Source organism: Podarcis raffonei, chromosome 8, assembly GCF_027172205.1.
Source record: "Podarcis raffonei isolate rPodRaf1 chromosome 8, rPodRaf1.pri, whole genome shotgun sequence".
Taxonomy (NCBI): Eukaryota; Metazoa; Chordata; class Lepidosauria; order Squamata; family Lacertidae; genus Podarcis; species Podarcis raffonei.
The window spans coordinates 3,431,340-3,457,426 of record NC_070609.1 but is presented as its reverse complement, the minus strand read 5'-3'; the positions used below and the strand labels follow the sequence as shown (position 1 = coordinate 3,457,426).

Here is a 26,087-nt window from a genome sequence, read left to right as displayed (position 1 = left end):
CACCCAGGTGTCTATCCCGCGGCTGGGAGGGCGCCCTCCCCGTCCCGCCCCCCTTGGGAGTGTGCCCGCCCTTGGCAGCGTGGGCATATTCTCTGCCGCTGCCACCCATTCTTTTTAGTGACTCTTATTTTTACAAGTGGCACCGCCTGCAAACTGGCAATAATAATAATAATTTTTATTTATACCCTGCCCTCCCCAGCCAAGGCCGGGCTCGGGGCGGCTAACAAGCAATAATAAAAACAAGTTGAATGAATACAACTTAAAAACAAGATTAAAATACAACATTGAAACATTAAAATGCAGCCTCATCACAGGAGAAAGGAAAAAAGAAAAAGGGGGAGGGAATCAAATTGACTCCAAGCCAAAGGCCAGGCGGAACAACTCTGTCTTACAGGCCCTGCAGAAAGAAATCAGATCCTGCAGGGCCCTGGTCTCAGGAGACAGAGCGTTCCACCAGGCCGGAGCCAGTGTTGAAAAGGCCCTGCCTCTGGTTGAGGCTAATCTGACTTCCTTAGGGCCTGGGACCACTAGGGTGTTGCTGTTTATGGACCTTGAGGCTCTCCGTGGGGCAGACCGGGAGAGGTGGTCCTGTAGGTACGAGGGTCTAGGCCGTGAAGGGCTTTAAAGTTCAAAACCAGCACCTTAAATCTGACCCTGTACTCCACCGGGAGCCAGTGCATCTTGCCCCCCCCCCACTGCTCCTCTGCCGTTCCAGGTAAGAGGAAAGAAACAGCGCAGGAACCGCCTCACACACACACACCCCCGCTCACCACTTGATGTCATCATTGTGGCCCAGGTAGTGGCGTTGGCGCTGTTCTTCCACGTTGTAGAGGACAGCCACGGCAGCCACGAAATACACAATCTCCCCTGTGGGCAGCAGGAAAAGGTTGGCGCGGCAGTCGCGGCCCCGATACCCATAGCTGGAGCCGATGCCGGCGGGTCAAGGACAAGAATAGAGAATGGGCTTTGCGGTCCTGGCCACCAGCTCTGGGAGCCAAGGAAGGGAAGATTCAGAACTCGCTTCAAGCACCCCACTTCTTTTTCTCCTCTCCCGCCCCCCAGGGAGACTGTTTTGAGTAGGATACACCCAGTCCAGTTTCAGCTTCTTATGGGGCAGCTCCAGCTTGGCATCGAGGCTGTAGGTGGCGACGACGGCATCGGGGACAAACATGGGGATGGGCCGCCCCCGCAGGAACATCTTCACGTAACCATCCTCTGCGTACGGATCACCGGGAGAGAGAAAGCGTCACGATCACCCAGCACCCGTAACCGCGCTTGCAAGACCTCCTCCAGATGCCCAGAGGTCTGCCTCTACACAAGAGAGCACCTTGATTTCCCCTAAAACCAGGCGCCCTCCTCCGTCTCTCACTTCACCCGCCCTGAAGCAAAACTTGTAGAATAATAATAATAAATAAATAATAAAATTTTATTTATATCCCGCCCTCCCCAGTCGAAGCCGGGCTCAGAGCGGCTAACAACAGTAAAATGATACAACATTCTAAAATCATTTCAAATCAGATTAATGGCAACCATTGGGCTAGAGTTCTGTGAGGATTGCCAGAGGAGGGGGTCAGGCTGTGCCTTGGCCAAAGGCCTGGTGGAACAGCTCTGTCTTGCAAGCCCTGCGGAAAGATGTCAAGTCCCGCAGGGCCCTAGTCTCTTGTGACAGAGCGTTCACCAGATTGGGGCCACAGCCAAAAAAGCTGTGGCTCTGGTTAAGGCCAGCCTAACCTCCCTGTGGCCCGGGACCTCCAAAATGTTTTTATTTGAGGACCGTAAGGTCCTCCGTGGGACATTCCAGGCGAGACGGTCCCGTAGGTACGAGGATCCTAGGCTGTATAGGGCTTTAAAGGTTAAAACCAGCACCTTGAACCTGATCCTGTACTCCACCGGGAGCCAGTGCAGCTGGTATAGCACCGGGTGAATGTGATCTCGCAGCGAGGACCCCGTAAGGAGTCTCGCTGCAGCATTCTGCACCCGCTGGAGTTTCTGGGTCAGTCTCAAGGGCAGCCCCACGTAGAGCGAGTTACAATAATCCAGTCTGGAGGTGACCGTCGCGTGGATCATAGTGGCGAGGTCAGGGCGAGAGAGGTAAGGAGCCAACTGCTTAGCTTGGCGGAGATGAAAAGCTTGGCGGAGAAAGCTAATCACTTGGGGCGAGCAAGGCCCTCCCTCCTGGCGACCACGAAGGGACAATTTGCAGAAGGCAAGCTTATCAGACGAGTTTCCCTCTTTGACCGGTCTACTCCCCCTGCTATTCTAAGAACTCTTGCTGTGTTAAAAGGACACACACACCCCGTCTCTCAAGACTTTTGTACAACCTGGAGCATGCAGGCGCACGCCATTCAGCTACTCCGTATGACCTCCAGGCCTCTAAGGCCATGCCCAGCTCCCAGCCTCGGACTGGATTTCTGGGTGTTTCCCCCACCACAAACTGCAAAGTGTGGCAGCATCCCAAGTTACCAAGTTTTATTACGGCAAAAGCCAGTGACACTAAACACCACAAGATCAAACAAAAAGAAATCAACAACAACATCAGAAAAGAAAAAGAAAAAAAAAGGATTACACAAGGGAACTTCACAGTGTGCCATTCAACAGAAGAGATTTACGCTTCCTGATTACTAAAGTGCAAAATTTGGCCACCTCATATGATATTGAGCTTGAGGAATCTTCCAGAAGGTATTTTCATAGAATTTCGGGGGAGGATTCCAAATAATGTTGTAGGGGTATGAATTTTGATAAAAGCGGCAAAATAAGTTGAACTCGCTCTTCACTATAAAATTCGCAAAATAGAAGGATGTGTGTGACAGATTCTACCTTATTAGACATACAGGGGCAGAGACGCGCATGCATTGGTACCCGCGTGAATTTGCCGTACAGCACTGCTGAGGGCATTGTCTCAAAGCGGGCTCTAGAGAAGGCCCATCTATAAGCTTCGTTAGTGATGTTAGTTAAGTAAGGGGCAGTTGCAAAATTAGGCCAAGCTTTTAAACATCTATACGTCTCCGGGAGTAGGGCGTCTTCTTGTTGTAATTCGACATCGTAAAGTCTCTGAGTGATAATTGCTTTTGCCTTATTCAGAGTTCCAATAAAAAGGTTTTCAGGGTTTAGGCCAATTTGTTTGATCTTATTAGTTATTTGCATAAGCCAAGGAGGATAGGGAACTGCGGCCAGGAAGCAAGGTAACAGTCCCTTAGGATTGTAATGGATTTTCAGCCAGAGGGATATTGCTTGCTCCCAGACTTTTAATTCCACTCTGGGCAGTCCTGCCTCTTGCCTTAAGACTGCATTAGGTGTACACTTTGGGGTAGCAAATAATGATCTTAAGAATTTTGATTGTACTGTTTCAAGGGTCTTAAGGTTGGCAGAGGGGCTAATTTGAGAGCCATACAGGAGTTGGGCTAAAGATTTTGCCTGAAAGACTTTTAGGGCCATCGGGAGGAAGCCAGCTCCTTTCCTTCTGAATAATCTAAGGATGGCATTTGCACTTCTTCCTGCTGATATAGCTGATGTGGTCAGGTGTGTTGACAATTTGGCATTATAAGAGAAAGTAATGCCTAAGTATTGGAAGGTCTTAGTCTGTTCAATGGCGTTTCCCTTTACGCTCCCATTATCTTTCCTGAAGGAGCGGTTAAAATGTACAATTTTGGTTTTGGCAAAATTAATTGTTAACAATTCAGTGTTACATTGGTCACTAAACTTTCCTAAGGCATGTTTCAGACCCACTTTGGTTTGAGAGAGAAGAACAGCGTCATCCGCATACATTAAAACTGGTACTTTTCTGAGTGTGGCAGCATCTACTCACCAGCGCTGAAGGTGGATTCTTTAGGTTTGCTGCGAGGGAAAGAGAGAAGACCATTAGGATGAAAAGGGAAGACTGCGGTGGGGGAGGAAAGGAAGGCGAATCTCTGCTGCAACAATCCGACTACAGAGAGATATTCCCCCTCTCTCATCTTCTGCCTCCCGTTGGCAGCAAACAGCTTTCAGCTGACCCTCGCATCTCTTCCCGCCTTTCTGCCAAAACACACCCGCTGCTATCCTTGGATTCTGCATGCGGTTCGCTCTTCCACCTCCCTCTGCCGGGCTTGTACTCCCCTCGCAGCGGCTGCACCCGCGTCAAACAAATCCTCGCATCCCGGCAGGCAGAATGTTGCTGCTCATTCCGTGACGTCAAAGCAGATCAGTCTATAGCAGGAGAGGCACCACCGGAGGGGAAGACAGCTTGCAGCCCATTAGAGACGTTTGCTTCAGCAGGAAAAGCCATGCCAAGCATTGCCAAAGCATCAGAGAAGAACAGGCCTCTGCAGTCGTGCTGCTCGCGGGCTTGTGAATGCATAGGGAGCGGGGGACTTTGCAAAAGCGCGTTACCCGCCAAGCAAGTGCCCAGACTCCAAAACTGCATGTGGCAAAGTTTTATAGGCCGAATCGTATTCTCTGAAGACTCTTAATTTTATAATGAATGATTTTAGAGTGTTGTTTGTGCTGTACTTTTGTACTGTTTTATTGTTGTTAGCCGCCCTGAGCCCGGCTTCGGCTGGGGAGGGCAGGATATAAATAAAATTTATTATTATTATTATTATTATTATTATTATTATTATTATTATTATTATTATTAGCTCTGGACATTTAAAAAGGTAAAGGGACCCCTGACCATTAGGTCCAGTCGTGGCCGACTCTGGGGTTGCGGCGCTCATCTCGCTTTACTGGCCGAGGGACCCGGCGTACAGCTTCCGGGTCATGTGGCCAGCATGACTAAGCTGCTTCTGGCGAACCAGAGCAGCGCTCGGAAACGCCGTTTACCTTCCCGCCGGAGCGGTACCTATTTCTCTGCTTGCACTTTGATGTGCTTTTGAACTGCTAGGTTGGCAGGAGCAGGGACCGAGCAACGGGAGCTCACCCTGTTGCGGGGATTCGAACCGCCGATCAGCAAGCCCTAGGCTCAGTGGTTTAGATCACAGCGCCACCCGCATCCCTCTAGCCAGTTGATTAGCATCAATTGGTCCCGCCTTCTAGTTTTCCAACCAATGAGTGCCAGGTTCGTTCTCAGCATCTCTGCAGACGAGGCTGCCCTGGGGACCCCGGAATGATTTTGTTCCGAGAAACGTTTAAACCACCAGCCTCTCCCCCACCACTCAGCGACCAACGGGTTAACAAACTCTCTTTCTCTCATTCTCTTTTGGAGAAGGGCGGGGCGACCTCCCAGCCAGTCTTCTGAGGCTCTTTTATCTCCCTCCATCTAGAGTAACAGTTGGCAGGGCGTTCCCCACCCTTTTCCATGCCCTGCCCAGGGGATTCTGCTGCCACCGCCTCCTCCCTGTTTGTTCTCTCTCTCTCTGGGGGGGATCCTGCTAGGATCTTGCATCAGCCAAGGCAATGGGCCTCCTCTTCCACTCCCTCCCTCCAGGGCACCACTGCAAGACCTCCTTGTCTGCACCAAAGAACAGGCTATAGGACTGTCCAGGGCGCCTCCCTTGGGCTGTGCATCTGGCACGGGAAGGCTCTAGTTTCCTGAGGCTGTGGGGCAAGGAGGATTGGGGGCAGGAGAGGCCTCAGATTCAGCCCCCCTCCCCTTGGGCACAATGCCAGGAAACAGAACAGGTGGCCTTTGGCAAGTTTGAGGCAGGAAAATGGGGCTGCAGGTGAAATAATAGCCCTGTATCATCCTAAAATGCAGAGACATCACCTTGCCGACAAAGGTCCATATAGTTAAAGCCATGGTTTTCCCAGGAGTGATGTATGGAAGTGAGAGCTGGACCATAAAGAAGGCTGATCGCCGAAGAATGGATGCTTTTGAATTCTGGTGCTGGAGGAGACTCTTGAGAGTCCCATGGACTGCAAGAAGATCCAACCTCTCCATTCTGAAGGAAATCAGCCCTGAGTGCTCACTGGAAGGACAGATCCTGAAGCTGAGGCTCCAAGACTTTGGCCACCTCCTGAGAAGAGAAGACTCCCTGGAAAAGACCCTGATGTTGGGAAAGATGGAGGGCACAAGAAGAAGGGGACGACAGAGGACGAGATGGTGGGACAGTGTTCTCGAAGCTACCAGCATGAGTTTGACCAAACTGCGGGAGGCAATGGAAGACAGGAGTGCCTGGCGTGCTCTAGTCCAGGGGGTCACAAAGAGTCGGACATGACTAAACGACTAAATAACAACAACAACATCCAATTGGCTTGGAGCATCCCACCGTCTGCTTCAGGGGTCAGCAAACTTTTTCAGCCGGGGGCCGGTCCACTGTCCCTCAGGCCTTGTAGGGGGCCGGATTATATTTTTTTTTGGGGGGATGAACAAATTCCTATGCCCCACAAATAACCCAGAGATGCATTTTAAATAAAAGCACACATTCTACTCATGTAAAAACACACTAATTCCGGGCCAGATTTAGAAGGCGATTGGGCCGGATCTGACCCCCGGGCCTTAGTTGCCTACCCTTGCTCTGCTTCTTGCAGGCTGCACCCTCCAGGACTGGGCCAAACCATTTTGCAATGGCGGGGGTGGAAGGGGGGGCAGAAAACCCGAAAGGTATTCTTCATATTGTACTTTTAAAACCAGCTGGTCGCCTGCCACTCAGTGGCACCCAAAACCGCCACCCCACAGCAGGACCAGTTGGGATGCCAACAGCCCCCCCAGCTTACGGCAGGGCAATATTCACCAGTAAGGGTCCCCCACCCTATACCCGATTCGTTTCTAAACCCTGAGTTCCTGCAGGGCTGGCCTCATTTCCCAGAGATGTCACGCAGCCAGCTCCCCATCCTTTGATCCCTGTTTCTTGATTCTTTGCATATAAGGCCCAGCAAAGCCCAGCAAACCAAGTCACCTGTTTTAAGGAATATCTGTACCCTGGGTAACTTCTTTCCCTGCTCCCCCCCCCCCACTTCAACATAGAGAAACTCCTATCCAAACTTAGCAACCGTATCCGAGGTGCCCCACCCGGAAAGAAGATGGCAAAGCAGATCATCCAAACGCATTGCTCTCCCCGCCCCCCGTTTAAAACGAAAAGGCCTGAAGACTAGGATGCAATTCCTTGAGATGGGCGGTCAGCGCCCAATGCACTCTGCACGTGCTCAGAGGCACTCTTCTTCTGTATGATCCACCTGGCGTTGAAAAAAGCGGCCCCTCCATCAACGCAAACGCCGCCTTACCTGGGGCTGAGGCTCCCTGCCGCCTTCTTCATGGTGGATTTGCTCTTAGGCTGGGGAAAAGGGCTCCTGCTCTTTATATTTGATATTCCGCAGGCGGAGAGGGAGGCTTCTTCCGAGCAGCGATGGGGAGGATCCTGCCCGGGTTGTTTTTTGCCCCACCCGCCGGCAGCTGGAAATGCGAGGCAACTAACTGCAAGGCGCGTCCCGGGGGATGCAGCGGAGCAATGGGGCCCGGGCGGGAAACTTTCCAACTTTCCCCTCCTTCCTGGCTTTCACTTTCCCTCCCCCGGGCCGGGGCCTTTCTTTAACCCTTTACGTGCTGGTGACCGGCGCTGGGGAGAAGGGCCGCGCTGTTTCAGACGCCTGGGAAAAAACCGGACGTTTTTCCCACGGAGCGCAAGCGAGAAGCAGGCGCCGTTTCGCCCCGGCTCAGCTAGCGGGCCGAGGGCGGTTCCTCTCCGAGGGATGGCTTAAGATGCGTGATGGCCGTGCACGTGTGAATCCTGCTGTGCGCGTGTAGACGCACTGGTAGGGCACCTGTGGCTTTAAGAGTGACAGGGAGGGGAGGAAACTCCCCGCCCGGGATGGCAGGGACGGAGAAAAGTTGCTGCGCGGCTCAAGAAGGAGATATCCGGTTTTGGGGAGGGAGGCATCGCTTCCTCCCTGCTCGGGCTTTGAAATCCGATCTCGCAACTCTCCGCCTTTCGGCTGGCGCGTTTTGCTTCCGGTTTATGCTCCCGAGGGTGGTTTAGGTAGGCGAAGCAAGGCGCACTTTGCAAGACCTCAGCTGCTCCGCGAAGCCGATGCAACGGGTCTTGCAGAACCTGAGCTGCTAAAAGCAAATAAACTCCGCTGCTTGGGCTAGCGCAAGTCAAATGAGCTTTGCTGAAGCAGAGCTGTGAGAGAGGAGCTTATTTTCCTGCCTAGAATAGCATTATGTTAAAGGTAAAGGGACCCCTGACCATTAGGTCCAGTCGTGGCCGACTCTGGGGTTGCGGCGCTCATCTCGCTTTACTGGCCGAGGGAGCCGGCGTACAGCTTCCAGGTCATGTGGCCAACATGACTAAGCCGCTTCTGGCGAACCAGAGCAGCGCACGGAAACGCCGTTTACCTTCTTGCCAGAGCAGTACCTATTTATCTACTCGCACTTTGCCGTGCTTTCGAACTGCTAGGTTGGCAGGAGCAGGGACCGAGCAACGGGAGCTCACCCCGTCGCGGGGATTCGAACCGCCGACCTTCTGGTGAGCAAGTCCTGGGCTCTGTGGTTTAAACAACAGCGCCACCCGCATCCCATAGCATTATGTTAGGTAAAGGTAAAGGGACCCCTGACCATTAGGTCCAGTAGCGACCAACTCTGGGGTTGCGGCGCTCATCTCGCTTTATTGGCCGAGGGAGCTGGCGTACAGCTTCCACGTCATGTGGCCAGCATGACTAAGCCGCTTCTGGCGAACCAGAGCAGCACACGGAAACGCCGTTTACCTTCCCGCCGGAGCGGTACCTATTTATCTACTCGCACTTTGACGTGCTTTTGAACTGCTAGGTTGGCAGGAGCAGGAACCGAGCAACGGGAGCTCACCCCGTTGCAGGGATTCGAACCGCCGACCTTCTGATCGGCAAGTCCTAGGCTCTGTGGTTTAACCCACAGTGCCACCCGCGTCCCATAGCATTATGTTATGTGGGTGTAAATTGTCATAAAGAGCATGCAGCCTCCATAGATGGATTTGCGGGTCTGGCTTTCACACATACCCATCGCGCTTCCCGCTGCAGGAGCTGCTGGAGGAAGTGGTTCGGCTCCTCTGGTCCTTGATGCCCTCTCGTTTGAGTGAGACTGGGCGCTCTGGAGAAGCCCAGCTTCGCCCGCTGTGGGAGACAGAGCCTCAGCAATATAGGCAGAGACAAGGGCAAGGGGCAGGCAGGTGGGAGGGTCAGCCGGCCGAAGAAAAAGAGGAATGCAGGGAAGGAAAGCAGCGTGATGTGCGCCTAGCAGAAGCGAGCGAGGAGCGAGAGCCGGCTGCGTGGAAAGCTAAGCACTTTGCAAGACCACTTCTGTTATGTACTGAGTTGAATAGGATCCTAAATGCAGCAGTCTGATTGGTCCTAGAACAATAGGATCCAGAATGCAGCAGTCTGATTGGTCCTAGAACAATAGGATCCAAAATGCAGCAGTCTGATTGGTCCTAGAACAATAGGATCCAGAATGCAGTAGTCTGATTGGTCCTAGAACAATAGGATCCAGAATGCAGGAGTCTGATTGGTCCACAGGAGCCACCCAATCCAGCTCCAGGTGGAAGTGAATCCGCAACCTGATTGGCCTACAGGAGAATCCCGGAATCAGCCAATCACGTGGGGCCCATTGTGTAAATAATGTATATAAAGCAGACATCCTGGGGGAACTTCCATTCCTCCTCACCACTATGAGCTGAATAAAGAGCATGAAATCCACTCTCGACTCTGAGTATATTTCAGCTTCTCTGCAAGATGGCTTTTCGAAAGACTTGAGGCCCTGCGCCAAAGAAACTCTCCTTGCAAGACCTAGGCTGCTGTGTCCTTGTAACCCCTATTCAAAGACAAGATGGATGCAGAACGGCAGTGGCTCACTGGCAGTGAATTTGCCAGCAAAGGCATATTGGACACATCTTTGGACTCTCTGTATTCAGAGAAATTGGAAGCCTGCCTTTAAGCAGCAGACTAACAGCTACTGGGAAGAAGAAGGCGATGGATCTTGGGTCCGATTCAAGACATGGCGGCCCCCCACAGGGTAGTCATTCAAGCAGATTCTTAAAGATAGCATTTTAATTTTTGTTCTTGTGCTGTTCTATATACACCTGCCAGTCTCCATTCAACCTTAATCATCTTTCAGCTCAGCAGATATTCTGAAAGCAACCCCTGCCCATCACAACCAGGCCTTTCAAAAGAGGGGGAGAGAAAACTAAATTCTCATTCGTGCCAAATGAAAACAAAAGCATGTAAGCCTTCCCTCTCTCTGCAGAGAGAGAAAGGGAAACGAGGAAAGTTACAGCCAGTTTTGACAAGAAGCCAACCTGCCCAGTGGAAAAATTTATCCGCGTTCTGGGGCTTTGAACCGCCTCATTCAAGCCTCTTCTAATCTCCCCTGGTTGTTGAGTATCTCTTCAAATTGGAAAAAATGAGGGATTTTCCCTTACTGCAGGTAAATATTTGTAGAACTATTTAAAATTAAAGTGCTGCTAAAAACTGAGCTTTAGAAGAACCACCAATCACTTCAGAATTTGAAATTTGGATTTGTGTACATTTCCTTTCCACCTCTCTTCTGTTCATCACCTACATTTTTTGGATCAAACTGGCCCTCAAGGTTGGCTTCTAGTCATGAACCATGCTAAAAAAAAATGCATTTTAAACACAGCCAGCCAATACAAAATGTTTCAGAGTAATCCTGCAGCCTCCCCCAGTTAAATAATTGTGATAAGAAGAGATTTAGCAGCAGGAGGAGGAGGAGTAGGAGAGAGGAATATGAGGCCATTGTTCAAAGCACTCTTGGGACCCCTCACCTTTTCCCAGGAAGCAGCTCTCTCTTGGGGGACGACGGGGAGGTTGAGTAGCCCCTCCTCTGGGGGATGATCCCATTGCTCAAGCCAGGCCTGGAAGGCAGACCTCTCAGCAGCTGGTAAACTGCAAGGGAGACAAGGTGTTAATTCCAGACGGGGCCACAATCGCAGAATCACAGAATTGTAGGGTACACAACCACAGAGTGTAGGGTACCCAGAGAGTCATGACCCAGAAACTCCAGCGGGTGCAGAATGCCGTGGCGAGACTCCTTACGGGGTCCTTGCCGTGGGATCACATTCACCCGGTGCTATACCAGCTGCACTGGCTCCTGGTGGAGTACAGGGTCAGGTTTAAGGTGCTGGTTTTAACCTTTAAAGCAATATACGGCCTAGGACTCTCGTACCTACAGGACTTCCTCTCCTGGTATGCCCCACGGAGGATCTTAAGGTCCACAAATAACAACACTTTGGAGGTCCCAGGTCGCAAGGTGGTTAGATTGGTCTCAACTAGGGCCAGGGCCTTTTCAGTACTGGCCCCGATCTGGTGGAACGCTCTGTCACAAGAGACCAGGGCCCTGTGGGACTTGACATCTTTCCGCAGGGCCTGCAAGACAGAGCTGTTCCACCAGGCCTTTGGCCAAGGCACAGTCTGAGCCCCTCCTTTGGTCATCCTCATAGAACTCTAACCCAATGGTTGCCATTAATTTGATTTTGAATTGATTTTAGAATGCTGTGTTACGTTTATTGTTGTTAGCCACTCTGAGCACGGATTCAGCTGGGGAGAGTGGGATAAAAATAAATATTATTATTATTATTATTATTATTATTACTATCTAGTCCAACCCCCTGCAAATTGCTTTCGAACTGCTAGGTTGGCAGGAGAAGGGACTGAACAACGGGAGCTCACCCCGTCGTGGGGATTCGAACTGCCGACCTTCTGATCGGCAAGCCCTAGGCTCTGTGGTTTAACCCACAGCGCCACCCGCGTCCTTTGTGTTGAATTATACAAAGCGTTAATTCTTAACTGTCATTGCACCCACTTATTGACAGACACAAAAGTGTCCGTATCAGCAAATTAACTTCTTCTTTTTGCAGCCAATAACCAAAGCTTGCTCACAGAAATGAAGGGGGGGAAACCTTGCTTGTAGTAAATATCCAACTTACTATGGACAGAGATTCCGAAATATATACTGTCAACAAAAAATGATGGATGCGTATAATAGCGAACCTGACACCGCCTAAATTTAGGTGAACCAGAGCGTAGCACCAGACGCTGCTGTTGTCTGAAGGAAGGTTGGAGGGGGGGGGAGGCCTTTGTAGTTGTGGCAGCCAGACTCTCGAACTCGCTTCCCCAGGGGACCCACCCATCTCCTTTCCTGTCAGTGGGAGACGGTCTTGTTTTGACAGGCCTTCAGAATGGGATTCTTCATTCGCCATATTCGATAGGTTTATCTCCCATGTTAGCTGCCTTCAGTCTCTTATGTATTTACAAAAATAAAAATAAATCATAAATAAACAGTAAATTAAATTACTTTTTATTTGGTTTATTGGAGGGGGCAGTATTTGGTTTACTGAGGGCCTTCTTGGTAGTGGCGCCTGCCCTGCGGAACGCCCTCCCACCAGATATCAAAGAGAACCTCAACTATCAGACTTTTGGAAGACATCTGAAGGTAACCCTGTTTAGGGAAGCTTTTAATGTTTAACAGGCTAAAACCTAAAACGAATTATTCTATTGCAGTACAGTGGTATCTTGGTTATTGGCTCCTGAACAAATCGGCTCCCGAATGCCGCAAACCCGGAAGTAACATTTTTCCGAACGTTTTTCGGAACGAACGTCCAGTGCGGCTTTTGCTTGAGTGCAGGAAGCACCTGCAGCCAATCGGAAGCCGCGCCTTGGTTTTCAAACACTTTCGGGAGTTGAACAGACTTCCAGAACGGATTAAGTTTGACAACCAAGGTACTACTGCAATGTTGCTTGCTGATTTCTAGGCCTATTTGGGCTGAAAAACAGCACGTTCAGTTTTAATAAGCAACAAGAAGAGGGTTTTTTTAAAAAAAGAATTAATATTATGTCCCAGTTTGGTTAAGTGCTCTACCTCTCTTTTAAATCAGAACCAGTGAAGGTGGTGAAGGTCCTGTGTGAGTGCCTGGAGGCTGTTGGAGGTTGGATGGCGGCTAACAGATTGAGGTTGAATCCTGACAAGACAAGTACTGTTCTTGAGGGACAGAGGGTGGGCGGGTGTGGAGGACTCCCTGGTCCTGAATGGGGTAACTGTGCCCCTGAAGGACCAGGTGTGCAGCCTGGGAGTCATTTTGGACTCACCGCTGTCCATGGAGGCGCAGGTCAATTCTGTGTCCAGGGCATCTGTCTACCAGCTCCATCTGGTACGCAGGATGAGACCTTCCCTGCCCGCAGACTGTCTCGCCAAAGTGATGCATGCTCTAGTTATCTCCCGCTTGGACTACTGCAATGCGCTCTACGTGGGGCTACCTTTGAAGGTGACCCGGAAACTGCAACTAATCCAGAATGCGGCAGCTAGACTGGTGACTGGGAGCGGCCCCTGAGACCACATAACACCGGTCCTGAGAGATCTGCATTGGCTCCCAGTACGTTTCTGAGCACAATTCAAAGTGTTGGTGCTGACCTTTAAAGCCCTAAACAGCCTCGGTCCTGTATACCTGAAGGAGCGTCTCCACCCCCATCGTTCTGCCCGGACACTGAGGTCCAGCTCCGAGGGCCTTCTGGCGGTTCTCTTGCTGCGAGAAATGAGGTTGCAGGGAACCAGGCAGAGGGCCTTCTCGGTGGTGGCGCCTGCCCTGTGGAATGCCCGCCCATCAGATGTCAAGGCAATAAACAACTATTTTACTTTTAAAAGAAAATTGAAGGCGGCCCTGTTTAGCGAAGTTTTCAATGTCTGATGCTGTATTGTTTTTAATATTCGGTTGGAAGCCGCCCAGAGTGGCTGGGGAAACCCAGCCAGATGGACGGGGTATAAATAATAAATTACTATTATTGTTATGATGATGATGATGATGTCAAGGACCCAGACAACTCTGGCTAAAGGGCATAGCTGGCCATAGCGGACAAGGGAGCTGCAGGACAGATGGACGGACGGACAGACACCCACACCCAACACCTCCCCACCAACACCCTGATACCTTTGCTGGGTCCCTTTTTCTGCAGGCTGAGCCCGTTCTCCTCGCAGGTGCTGAGACGCCGCAGGACATCGGCCAGAGCGGCCTTCAGCACCTGGATCTCATCTTCCTGCAGCTGCAACCGCTGTTCCAGGTAGGAGATGCGGTCGTCCACCTCCATCCCGCTGATGCCTGACAAGTTATCATCTGGGAACAGAAGGGGTCAAGTGAGAAAGAAGAGGCGAGCCGTCTTCAAAGACAACAGGTGCCACATGTCATTTGTCAAAACAAAACAATAAGGTAGGTTTGGCTAGGAAACCCAAGCTTTTCACCCACGGTTGTTGGGCGTGTTTCAATCATGGCAAGAGACTTTATTTCAGATTTCTGACATCCAAGCTCAGCATTCTGCAACACTGCACCACACTCACCCTCCAATACCGCATATCTTGCCTTGGGTGTGTTGCTTTTAATATACAGTGGTACCTTGGTTCTCAAACTTAGTCCGTTCCCGAGGTCCGTTCCAAAACCAAAGCGTTCCAAAACTAAGGTGTGCTTTCCCATCGGAAGTAATGCAAAATGGATAAATCGGTTCCAGACTTTTAAAAACAAACCCTAAAGCAGCAATGTAACACGAATTTTACTATCTAACAAGACCATTGATCCGTAAAATGAAAGCAATAAACAATGTACTGCAGTCACACGATCAATCAGTCAGTAGCTGAACTGGGTTCCTCACAGTCACAAAAGAAAAAGAGCCGCAAAAACACAAACAGAAAATAAATAGCAAAAACAGACAGACCTCATCGTAACACTCAAATCAGAAGCGTAACACTCAAAACGGAGCACATTTTGCTTCCGAAAAAGGTTCGCAAACCAGAACACTTACTTCCGGGTTTGCAGTATTTGGGTTCCAAGTTGTTTGAGTACCAAGGCGTTTGAGAACCAAGGCACCACTGTAAACAGGTTTCTAGACCTCATGGCTGGAGAGGGGCACTTGAAAAATGCACAGGCAGTGTCAAGGTGGGGGGGATGCAATGTTAAGGTAGAAACAAAGCTCTGCTAATTATTTTTGCATGCATCCACATAGGCACATTAGTAAAGGTAAAGGGACCCCTGACCATCAGGTCCAGTCGTGACCGACTCTGGGGTTGCGTGCTCATCTCGCTTCATTGGCCGAGGGAGCCGGCATACAGCTTCTGGGTCATGTGGCCAGCAGAACTAAGCCGCTTCTGGCGAACCAGAGCAGCGCACAGAAACGCCGTTTACCTTCCCGCCGGAGCGGTACCTATTTATCTACTTGCACTTTGACATGCTTTCAAACTGCTAGGTTGGCAGGAGCTGGGACTGTACAACAGGAGGTCACCCCGTCGCGGGGATTCGAACCGCCGACCTTCCGATCGGCAAGTCCTAGGCTCTGTGGTTTAGACCACAGCGCCACCCACGTCCTATCTTACTAGGAATCAAATACTACCAGCACATCATATTCATATAGTTTCCTTTCAGCGTACAACGCACCAAGAATTTCAAATCAGATTTCCATAACCCTTCCCAATCTGAAAGCTGGATAAAGGTAAAGGGACCCCTGATCATTAGGTCCAGTCGTGGCCGACTCTGGGACCGAGCAACGGGAGCTCACCCCGTTGCGGGGATTCGAACCACCAACCTTCCGATTGGCAAGTCCTAGGCTCTGTGGTTTAACCCACAGCGCCACCTGCGTCCCATTATAGGCACATTAACCTGTGCCAATTGGAGAGGAATGTTTTATATAAAACGTGCCAAAATGAGTGAAAGGCGGAATTTGTGAGCATATGAGCTGCTGCTGGTTGTTGTTTTTAAGTAGGCCCCTCTACTTGCATGTTCTTCTGTATGAAAGGCAGGGCCTGTCAAGAGCCTGTAAGAGGAGATGCTGTTTGCCAAGTAAATTACAGCAGGTCATGAGGCTTAGATGATGGAGCCAACAGTTTTATGGCCTTTTAATATCGCTGTGCAGCTTATATCAATATCAATCTATTTGAAATACCCCTTGATTTTTAAAAAAATGCACATTTACAAATATATTTCAAAGATTCAATCCCCCAAAATAGAAATTATTGGATAATGTGACCACAGCAGCATGCATTATATATGTGAATTATCAGAAGCAAAAGGAAACTCATCAATTTAGGAAATGGTTTATAAGACCATTGAACAGAATAACTTGTGCTCTGTCAGTGAAATGAGGGGAGTATCAAACTAATAGATTAGGACAAGAATGGGAGCTCTTTAGAGAATATAAAGTGAAGCGAAAGAGGAACACAAATTGTGGTATGTATTTTCATTCCTCTTTCTCCCTCTGAAGACGGTTTGGAAACTTTGGTTGGTGCAGAATTCAGCAGTCAGGCTGCTCACTGGAACAAGACAGTTTGAGCATATTACTCTGATCCTGGCTGCCAGTTAGTTTCCGGTCCCAAATCAACATACAATGGTCCCTTGGTTCTCAAACGCCTTGGTACTCAAACAACTTGGAACCTAAACATTGCAAACCCGGAAATAAGTGTTCTGGTTTGTGAACTTTTTTCGGAAGCCAACTGTGCTCTGTTTTGGGTGTTACGCTTCTGATTTGAGTGTTACGATGAGGTCTGTCTGTTTTTGCTATTTATTTTGTGTTTTTGTTTCTGCGGCTTTTTTGTAACTGTGTGGAACCCAGTTCAGCTACTGATGGATTGATTGATTGATTGATTGATTGATTGTGTGACTGCAGTACATTGTTTATTGCTTTCATTTTATGGATCAATGGTCTCGTTAGATAGTAAAATTCATGTTACATTGCTGTTTTAGGGGTTGTTTTTAAAAGTCTGGAACCGATCAATCCATTTTACATTACTTTCTATGGGAAAGCACACCTTGGTTTTGGAACGCTTTGGTTTTGGAATGGACTTCTAAAATGGATTAGGTTTGAGAACCAAGGTACCACTGTACTGTTTCTGACCTATAAAACCTTATGGCTCAGGACCACAATATTTCAAGGACCGTCTCTGCCCAAATGAACCAACCCAGACCCGGGGGTCACCATATGAGGCCCTTATTTCTGTGCCTCCTCCTCAAGAGGTCCAGAGGGTGGCCACACAAGAACGGAGCCTTCTCTGCTGTGGCTCCTCATTTGTCAAATGCTCTCCCCAGGGAGGCTCGCCTGGCGTCTTCACTATATAGGCACCAGGCAAACACATCCCTCTTCTCCCAGGCCTTTTGTTAATTTAACCACCTATTGCCTTTTAGGAACAGGTGGGATATTTTTTTAAGTATGTCTCTTTCCTCTTGATTTGAATGTATCTATGTGGGGTTTATTGTCTGCTTACTTGTTTGGTTGGAAGTCACTTTGGGTTGCCCTGGGCAAGAGAACAGATTTAATAAATAATAATAATATAATATTTGAATTACATCTCAATGACTAGCCTAATTTTATGAGAATGTGATCATCGGTCACGAGCTTACGGTGTTATTATTAAATTACCAATATGGAAAACATTATTTTATATTGCAATGAGATTTTATATGTAGCTATGTTACATTTGTAATGAATCTGTATATTTGTTAAATAAGTAGATAATAAATTAAATAATATATGTATGTATATGTGTGTGTGTGTGTGTGTGTGTGTGTGTGTATAACATTACCAAAATATATACTGTACAAATAAACTGTTGAAACCGTGATCCTATCCTGGTCAAATCTGAGCCTCTATCCACATGAATGCGGCATTCAAGGGATGCATAAATTTTATGAAATAAATGAATAAGTTTGGGTGATGGTAATGCCACAGTCATTGTGAAAAGAACGTATCTGTGACATCCAGGAAGGTTGCAGGCAATGCAAAGTGTATTGATTATTATTCATTTCTTAGTTGTTTTTCTTGCAAATGCTACCCAGAGCGACTTACAATAATAAACAAGTAAATAAGATGCACTTAAAACCTACGTAAAATGAAGCACAGAAAAATCTAAGAAGCGTTCATATTTTTTAAAAGGAGGATTAAAACATCCCACCCACTAAAGGAAGCCACAGATAATGAAGAAGCCAAAGGCATTTAATTATAATTTTATATATGATATAACCCCTGGGCTGAAGCCTTGCCTGCTTCTACATATGGAGGACTGAGATAAAAGCACTGAAATAGATGTTTGAGGAGCTGATGAATTTTGTGGATCAAAGGAGCGAGCAGTAAGGTCCAGTTTCTTGCAGGCACTGCCCACTAGTGGCAAATTAGTGATACTTCCAGCTGCTTTTAGTAAATTGGTTTCTCTCTGCCACACCTGTCCCCCAGGTATGTGGGCATCAGATTATATCGTTCGCATATTTGGAAAGGGATTAGGATTTTCTTGGGGCAAGCGCATAAACCACATACCAAAAGCAACTGGCGTCAGTTAACGTGGAATAAATACCACCACTATGCCCCATAGTTGAAATAGGCAGGTTTCAAGTATGCATTGAAAACACGATAAGACCACTGTTTGAAATCACGCTTTTGCCACCCTGGTGCCATAGCCAAGACTCTTGTAATTACACTGGGCAACAATTTTTTTACTTTCTGAATGTTGTCTAGATTTCTACAACTGATTTAGTGTATTTTTGCACTGTTGAATCAGGAAATGGCATCCGTTTCTCTCCATCAGGTCAGGTTTACTGTAAACTGAATGGTGGGCATTGATAAAGGTAAGTACACGTAAATTGCATGTTGCTTCACCATTTTTCAAACTTCCGTTTCTTGGAACTCCTGGAATGCTCAGCGGCAGGGAGGTCTCTCTTCAGAGTCCAACAGTAGTCAGCCATCATGACTGCATCCCAGCGACCCTGAGACCTGGTCTCCATCTCTTTTTTTGCAAGGCACCAATTCCTTTTTTTGCAAGGCACCAATTCCTCCCGCACAGGCCAGTCCTTCTTCGTGTAATGCTGAGCACGGTCCCTACTATCCCACATGCACAGAAAACATGGGTACTTGGTGAAGCCAGACTGTTGCCCCAACAAAAAGTTCACCATCTTCAGGTCAACACAAATAAACCACTTATGCTGATCATAACCAATTTTCTCCAGCACATACTTCACCGCTTCATAGTTCTCCTTCAGTGTACTCGAGTGAGCCAGGGGTATAGAGGCAAACTGGTTGCCGTTGTGTAGCAGAACACATTTCAGTGATCGCTTGCTGCTGTCAATGAACAGTCTCCAATCTTTGGGTTCGTACTGTGGCACTCCAAGCTTGAGCAGAAGCTGCGCAATATCTGCACAGTACACCAAGTCCTTCTCGTCTGAGAAAAAACGGAGGTACTATTGATGCCTGTTGCGGAAGAAGCTGATGCGAGCACTGTCAGAGAGGAGGTTTTTTTCCTTCAATCTGGATGCCAACAGTTTGGCAGAGTCCTTTGACAAGCTGAGGTCGCAAACTAGATCATTCAACTCCTTTTGGGAAAATGGATGTGGAGCATCATCTTCAAGAACCACTTCTTCTTCTTCATGTCCTTCAACACTGGAGGCATCTTCGTCACTAATGTCAGGAAGTTCTCCAAAGATAGGCACTGGAATTTCATCACAATGAGCTACAGGACGACGTGCTGATTGAAGATCAGGATTAACTTAGTTTTGATCTCCCAACTTTATGCTTTGCCGCACCAATTTATGGAAGATTTCGAGGTTTTATGACTTCAAACTGATCCCTTTCCAACATAATCACCCAGAACTATCAGACCTGAATACTTCTTGTCATTAAAATAACCATTTCCAATCAAAACAATTATTCGACATGGCATTTTACCCCCACCAACTTCTTATAAAATGCTCCACACAAGCGTACATGTGAACAAAAATGTAAAAAAAGACATGTGGCCATAGCTCAAAAACGTGACCTGATTGAGCAAAACAAATGTGATTTTTGGATTCAGCGCATCAGATTCGTCCTAAATCAACTGAAAAAATGCAGACAACAAATTTGTTGTTGACCAGTGTAATTAATCTGGAATAACTACCGCCCCAAAATTCTGCAATCGTGGTCAATAATGTGTATTAAAATCCCCAGTTCACTTATATACTGGAAGAGTGGGGAGGGGAGAATACTTATTTTTACCAGTCTTCAAACAGCTGACCAATGCTATCTCTGAATCCTATCCACACTTACTTAGAAGTAAGCCCCACTGAAACATGCATAGGATCCTCCAAGGATGCTGTGCCTTCGAAGGCTAAGGTGTATTATGGGCTAGCTAATGGTTCTCTTAAAAGGCTGTGAATACATTGATCTGGCCTCTCTGGAGTTAAAAAATGTTCATAACAGAGGGTTTTGTTTACTGTTTTGTTTTTCCGCCCTGGTTTTCTCTTGCCCCCTTCCTGACCAGCAAGTGCCCTGTGCTGTCTATCTCAGGAGCGACACAGGTATTCTGCCAGGAGAGCTTCCTTTCTGAGGCTGACCAGGGCAAGGGTCTGGGCCCTGCTGGTCGCAGAACTTCCCCTGTGCAAATAAACAGTACATTTCCCCTCCTGCCAACTTCTCAAAACAGGGGTGCTTGGATAGCCGGAAGCCTGATTCTCTGACATAAAAGCCTTGCTAGTCCTTCACTGTTGGTGTGCATGATAAACCTGGGCAGCCACTCTGTGCATTCTCAGAGGTATGCATTCTCCTTGATTCAAATCCCACGCCTTTGATAGCAGCTAAAAAGAAGTCCCAGGGCTGGGGGATTAAGCTTTGCTCTCCTGTGGTCAGTAATCAGGGTGTGATGGTGGTGCCTGCCTCTGGGGGGAAAACTGAGTTTTCAGTGAAGTCGGCTGATTTCCCCCGCTTTCCTTCCAGGCTCTGAGGTTGGTGGATGGTATGTTTTGAGAGAGCGCTTTGCGCAAGCACGTCAGTTCCCTTTCCCCACCTTCCTTGCCAAGCTTTTCCTTCTGGCACCTCTTAGAAATGGCACTGGAACAGCTTCCCCACCCCAGCGTTTCCCGAACAACATTGCCATCCTTCCTCCGACCTTACACGACGAAGACACGGCTCGACATTTGGCGTGTGCGTTGCGCGCACTCACACATGCACAACCCGCGCGTGTTGCTTCTTTCCCCCCGCGTTCCTCGAATTCCCAGGGCTCCCTCTCCGGAGGGGCTGCGGCTGCATGCAGAATGGGGCTGGGCGCAGGCAAAGTGGGGCAAAGGCGAAGCGAGGGGCGCAGGGCCAGCAGCCACCCACCTGTCATGCTGGGGTTTGCCCTGGGCCCGGTGCCCTCGCCGCCACGCTGCCCCTGCCTGCCCTTTTCACGACCTCTGCCGCAGTGCCAGGGGCTCGCTCCCTGCCCTACCCGGGTGCTTGCCTCCTCTCGGGTTCTCCTCCTCTGCAATCGTATTTCTTAGCTCGCCTCTCCCTCCTCCCTTTTTGCAGCATCTCCCAGGCGCCGTCCAATCGCGAGCGACGGGCGGGCGCTGCATCCAGGCAGAGTACCAGGCTTGAGAGGCGAAAGAGATGGACGGACGAGGAATCTGTTCCCCTGGACGCTGATGATGCTGTCCAGCGACCTTGGACAGGGCAGGAGGGCGCTGGACAATCAGAAGTGACGTGGAAACAGACGGAGCCCCAGCCCCTTGGGTTCAGAAGCAGAGAGGCGCAAGAGAATTTTTTTTGGGGGGGTGGTGGGGAGTGTTCCTGCCATGGAGAAGATGTGGAAAATAAGGCTGCTCCAAAAAGAGAGAAACGGGTATGGCTGGCAGATGAAGGAGGTGCAAGGGTGGCTTCCAGTACCTGCTCAGCTCTGACCTTGGCGCACTCACAATTTCTTAGCCCGACCTACCCAGCAAGGCTGTTGTGGGAATAAATCGGAATAGCCGTCGTCGTGGGCGTCGCTCTTGAGAACCGTGGAGATACAAAAAAACAAAGTAAAACGCAGCCCTGAGAATGAGGCCCAGAACCTGTTCGGAATGCTAGGGCTCAGCTCTTGTCATGTATTATCATAAAACACTGCATCTGAACATATAAAGAGTGCAAGCTGGAAATCCGAGACAGGGTTCAGCCTCAGAACCTGTTGCATGCTAGGGCTCAGCCCTGGAAAAAGCATAGTTTTACTCGCACAAAGAGTATATGGAGCATGTGCAGAGTTCCCTCGTGGTACTCTTGGCATGGATTAGTTTGTCCTTCGCAGTTCGCACGCACTTTAACCCTCTTTATTCACCATCGGAGTGGTCAGTTTGTGGCAGAAGGCAGGCTGGCTGGCTAGCTGGACCCCACCCCGCGCCCCCGCCAAATCTTTCCGTGCGCGCTTATTATAGGCGATGCGAGTGGTTTAATTCCGAAATTAGTGGTTTCGAACGGAAGGTGGCAGTTATTCCAGAGCAATTCTTCCTGAGTAGTTAAAGCGCCCACCTGACCCAGCCGCCCACGGATGGAGGTGGATGATGGGCTTGGTTGCGAATTTCCCAGTTTGCATCGGGCGGGCAAGCGCGGGTGGAGGGCGGCCAGCTAAGCTGCGCGATGACCCATTTGGGCGCGGGGTGTGGCATCGCGCCTGGGCCGGGCGAGCGCGCGGGGGGCTCGCTCAGAAAAGAGGGCAGCAGGTCAGCCGAGCGGCCCCCCTTGCGCTCCCCACCCTTCCCTGCCCCAGTGCCCCCTTGCAGCCGCACCAGCCCTGCGCGACCCTCCCTGGCCATGGAAAGGCACCCGCCCCGCCCTGCGCCCATCCCTTGGAGTTCTTGCAGAGCATCCCAGCGGGCACCTCCCTTGCTCTCGGCGTGCGTGCGCGCATGCAAGCGATGAAGCCAGGTCTGCAGCATCTTGCAAAGCGGAGGGCATTCCCCCCCCCGGCCATGCGATGGATGGATGGATGGATGGAGCGCGCGCGGGGCTGGGGCGCCTCCGAAAAAACCCCGGCGGTGGTCCAGCGGGGCGCGCGCGGACGCTGCAGGGACTCACCATTGCAGAACTGCAGCAGCAAGGAGGTGTCGTACAGGATCCCACAGCTGGGCATCCTCTCGGCCATGCCCGCCCCCTGCGCCCCTACCGCCCCCCACCCACAAGGACCGACTCCCCACCCACCCCGTCCCCCCACCTCCCTCCCTCCTGCCTGCCCTCCTTCGCTCACACCTTGGCGCCTTCTGCCTCTCCACCCGCCTCTCCCTCCCGCCTGGTCCCCTGCATGCCTGCCTCCCGTTACCATGGCAACCCACCTCTTTCCTGCATCCTCTTGGCTAAGCACCCCAGTGGCTCCGCTAAGGGGCCCCTCGCTGGGCTGCCCTCTCTTCAAGTCCCCACTTTAAGCAAATCAAATTACACGCCCGCACACACGCACACACACACTCGACCCTACCTTCGGCTCAACATGGAGCCCCACCCACAACCCCCCCAGCCCCACCCACACAGCTCGTCCTTGCTAAATCTCTCTCTCTCTCTCTCTCTCTCTCTCTCTTCTTCAGATCTTCACCCCTTTTTTGCTTTTTTGTAGGGCTGATGGAGCTGGTGTTTGCTAGGGATGCTTGGTTTATAAATAATATCCGAAAGATCAGGCGGGGAAGGGTCGTATCCAACCAAGTTGTGCTCAGAGTAGACACGTTGCAACTAATGAGCCTAGATTAGTCCTCACCCCTTAATTTCAACGGGTCTACTCTGATTAGGACTGACGTTGGCTGCAACTCAATATCTGTAAACTCTCCCACCTCGGTTTCATCCACTGCTACCTTCTGGTCTTTCCTGTTTTCTGAATGCAGGCAATTAAAAACTAAACCATAGGAATACCCTCCCCCAATATCATAGTCATAGAATTTCAGAGTTGGAAGGGAGCACCGAGGGTCATCTAGTCCAACCCCTTGCAATGCAGGAATGTCAGCTAAAGCATCCATGACAACCTCTGCTTTAATACCTCCTAGGAAGGAGCGTCCACCACCTTCCATCCCACCGTCGGAACAGCTCTTACTGTCAGAAAGTTTTCCCCCCTGATCTTTGATATAATTGGTCTTTGGCACTCACTGCTGCAGGATACGGCTGCATCTCTTGGTATCAGATGCTTGCTGTTGCATCTGCTTGCAGTAGTGAATTGGCAGGGACAAGGGAGCCAGCAAGACAGACTTAATGTGCCTCACAAGCTGCTTGTGTGGATAAAAGACAATAAACTTCTGTATGCTACCTTGAGCATCTTGGAGGAAATACCAGGCCTATCAATAAAATTGGCACAGGTAGGCTGTCTCCAAACATGGCTGGAGGACACACTTGTGACTCTCTCCTGCACTGCTTGGTTGCTACTGCTTGTTTTTAGCAAGATCCGTTGTACCCTTTAAACAGCTCTAGTCCGCCAAAGCTTAGTAAAGGTAAAGGACCCCTGACCATTAGGTCCAGTCGTGGCCGACTCTGGGGTTGCGGCGCTCATCTCACTTTATTGGCCGAGGGAACCAGCGTACAGCTTCCGGGTCATGTGGCCCTCATGACTAAGCCGCTTCTGGCGAACCAGAGCAGCGCACAGAAACACCGTTTACCTTCCCGCCGGAGTGGTACCTATTGATCTACTTGCACTTTGATGTGCTTTCGAATTGCTAGGTTGGCAGGAGCAGGGACTGAGCAACGGGAGCTCATTCCGTCGCGGGGATTCAAACCGGCGACCTTCTGAACAGCAAGTCCTAGGCTCTGTGGTTTAACCCACAGCACCACCCGTGTCCTTATGCCCCAGTAAATCTGTTAGTTTTCCAGGTGCCACGAGATTCTTTGTTGCTTCTAACCATGAGGACTCTATTTCTAACTAGCTATTGCTGACGATGGACGGCCATGGGTTTGGAGCTTTCCATCTCCATGAATCAATCTAATCCCTTGAAAGCCACTTCAGCAAATTGCTAACCCAACCTCCCAGTGGCAATGAATTCCATAAGTTAATTATGCCTTGCTACAGAATGGATGCTTTTGAATTCTGGTGCTGGAGGAGACTCTTGAGAGTCCCATGGACTGCAAGAAGATCAAACCTCTCCATTTTGAAGGAAATCAGCCCTGAGTGCTCACTGGAAGGACAGATCCTGAAGCTGAGGCTCCAATACTTTGGCCACCTCCTGAGAAGAGAAGACTCCCTGGAAAAGACCCTGATGTTGGGAAAGATGGAGGGCACAAGGAGAAGGGGACGACAGAGGATGAGATGGTTGGATATTGTCTTCGAAGCGACCAGCATGAGTTTGACCAAACTGCGGGAGGCAGTGGAAGACAGGAGTGCCTGGCGTGCTCTGGTCCATGGGGTCACGAAGAGTTGGACACGACTAAACAACAACAACACAGAAGTACAGTACCTGTACTTCATTCAATCCTTCCCACTTTATATTCATGGGTCTTTTGTGACATCTAGTGGCACAGTAAGGGAATATAACTCCAGCCCACTCAGTTTAAACAAATTGGCTCCTTTACCCATAAAAGATAAATCTCTCTTTGCCTTCTCTCACTCTTTCTCATGCACACCTCTTTCAGAAGACATCTGAAGGCAGCCCTGTTTAGGGAAGCTCTTAATGTTTAACAGACCACTGTATTTTAATACTTTGTTGGAAGCCGCCCAGAGTGGCTGGGGAAACCCACCTAGATGGGCTGGGTATAAATAATAAATTTTTATAATAATATTATTATTTTCCTTCTAACAATAGACCTTCTATGCAAAACGCAAAGTGTTTCCTTCCTTTCCTCCCTCATGCCCTCCTCTCCCACCAGATACTACCTTGTCCTCTTTTCTCCTAACCTCCAGGTCTTCTTGATTCCATCCCTGTTAAAGAGGAGCATGTGAGCTCTGCATGAGTTGACTCCAAGGCATGGAGATAAAAGTGGGGGTTGGAGAGAGAGAAAAGAGGGAAGATGCAACTCAGAGCAGGAGCAATCAAGACCAACTAAGGCATCAGCAAGCTGTTGTTTAGTCGTTTAGTCGTGTCCGACTCTTCGTGACCCCCTGGACCAGAGCACGCCAGGCACTCCTGTCTTCCACTGCCTCCCGCAGTTTGGTCAAACTTATGCTGGTCGCTTCGAGAACACTGTCCCACCATCTCGTCCTCTGTCGTCCCCTTCTCCTTGCGCCCTCCATCTTTCCCAACATCAGGGTCTTTTCCAGGGAGTCTTCTCTTCTCATGAGGTGGCCAAAGTCTTGGAGCCTCAGCTTCAGGATCTGTCCTTCCAGGGAGCACTCAGGGCTGATTTCCTTCAGAATGGAGAGGTTTGATCTTCTTGCAGTCCATGGGACTCTCAAGAGTCTCCTCCAGCACCATAATTCAAAAGCATCAATCCTTCAGCGATCAGCCTTCTTTGTGGTCCAGCTCTCACTTCCATACATCACTACTGGGAAAACCACAGCT

The 26,087-nt window shown here is 49.6% G+C and overlaps 1 protein-coding gene across 5 annotated transcripts in view; it reads right to left on the bottom strand.

The window, feature by feature from the left end:
• Positions 1-23,072, bottom strand: part of EML2 (EMAP like 2) — a 53,215-nt gene extending 30,143 nt beyond the window's left edge. Inside the window, exons 1-7 of one of the 5 annotated variants that reach the window (XM_053397650.1) lie at positions 22,956-23,072; positions 13,824-14,006; positions 10,668-10,788; positions 8,887-9,000; positions 3,806-3,834; positions 1,086-1,215; positions 771-920 (exon numbers count right to left, since the gene is read on the bottom strand). In XM_053397650.1, coding sequence (XP_053253625.1) covers positions 771-920; positions 1,086-1,215; positions 3,806-3,834; positions 8,887-9,000; positions 10,668-10,788; positions 13,824-14,006; positions 22,956-22,968 — 740 coding nt within the window. In that variant the 5' untranslated portion in view covers positions 22,969-23,072. Of the gene's footprint in view, positions 1-770; positions 921-1,085; positions 1,216-3,805; positions 3,835-7,140; positions 7,277-8,886; positions 9,001-10,667; positions 10,789-13,823; positions 14,007-20,991; positions 21,123-22,701; positions 22,806-22,955 lie in introns of those variants that run through there. The other 4 variants (XM_053397648.1, XM_053397651.1, XM_053397652.1 and 1 more) reach the window with 4 other exon arrangements.
• Between the last annotated feature and the right edge of the window lie 3,015 nt (positions 23,073-26,087).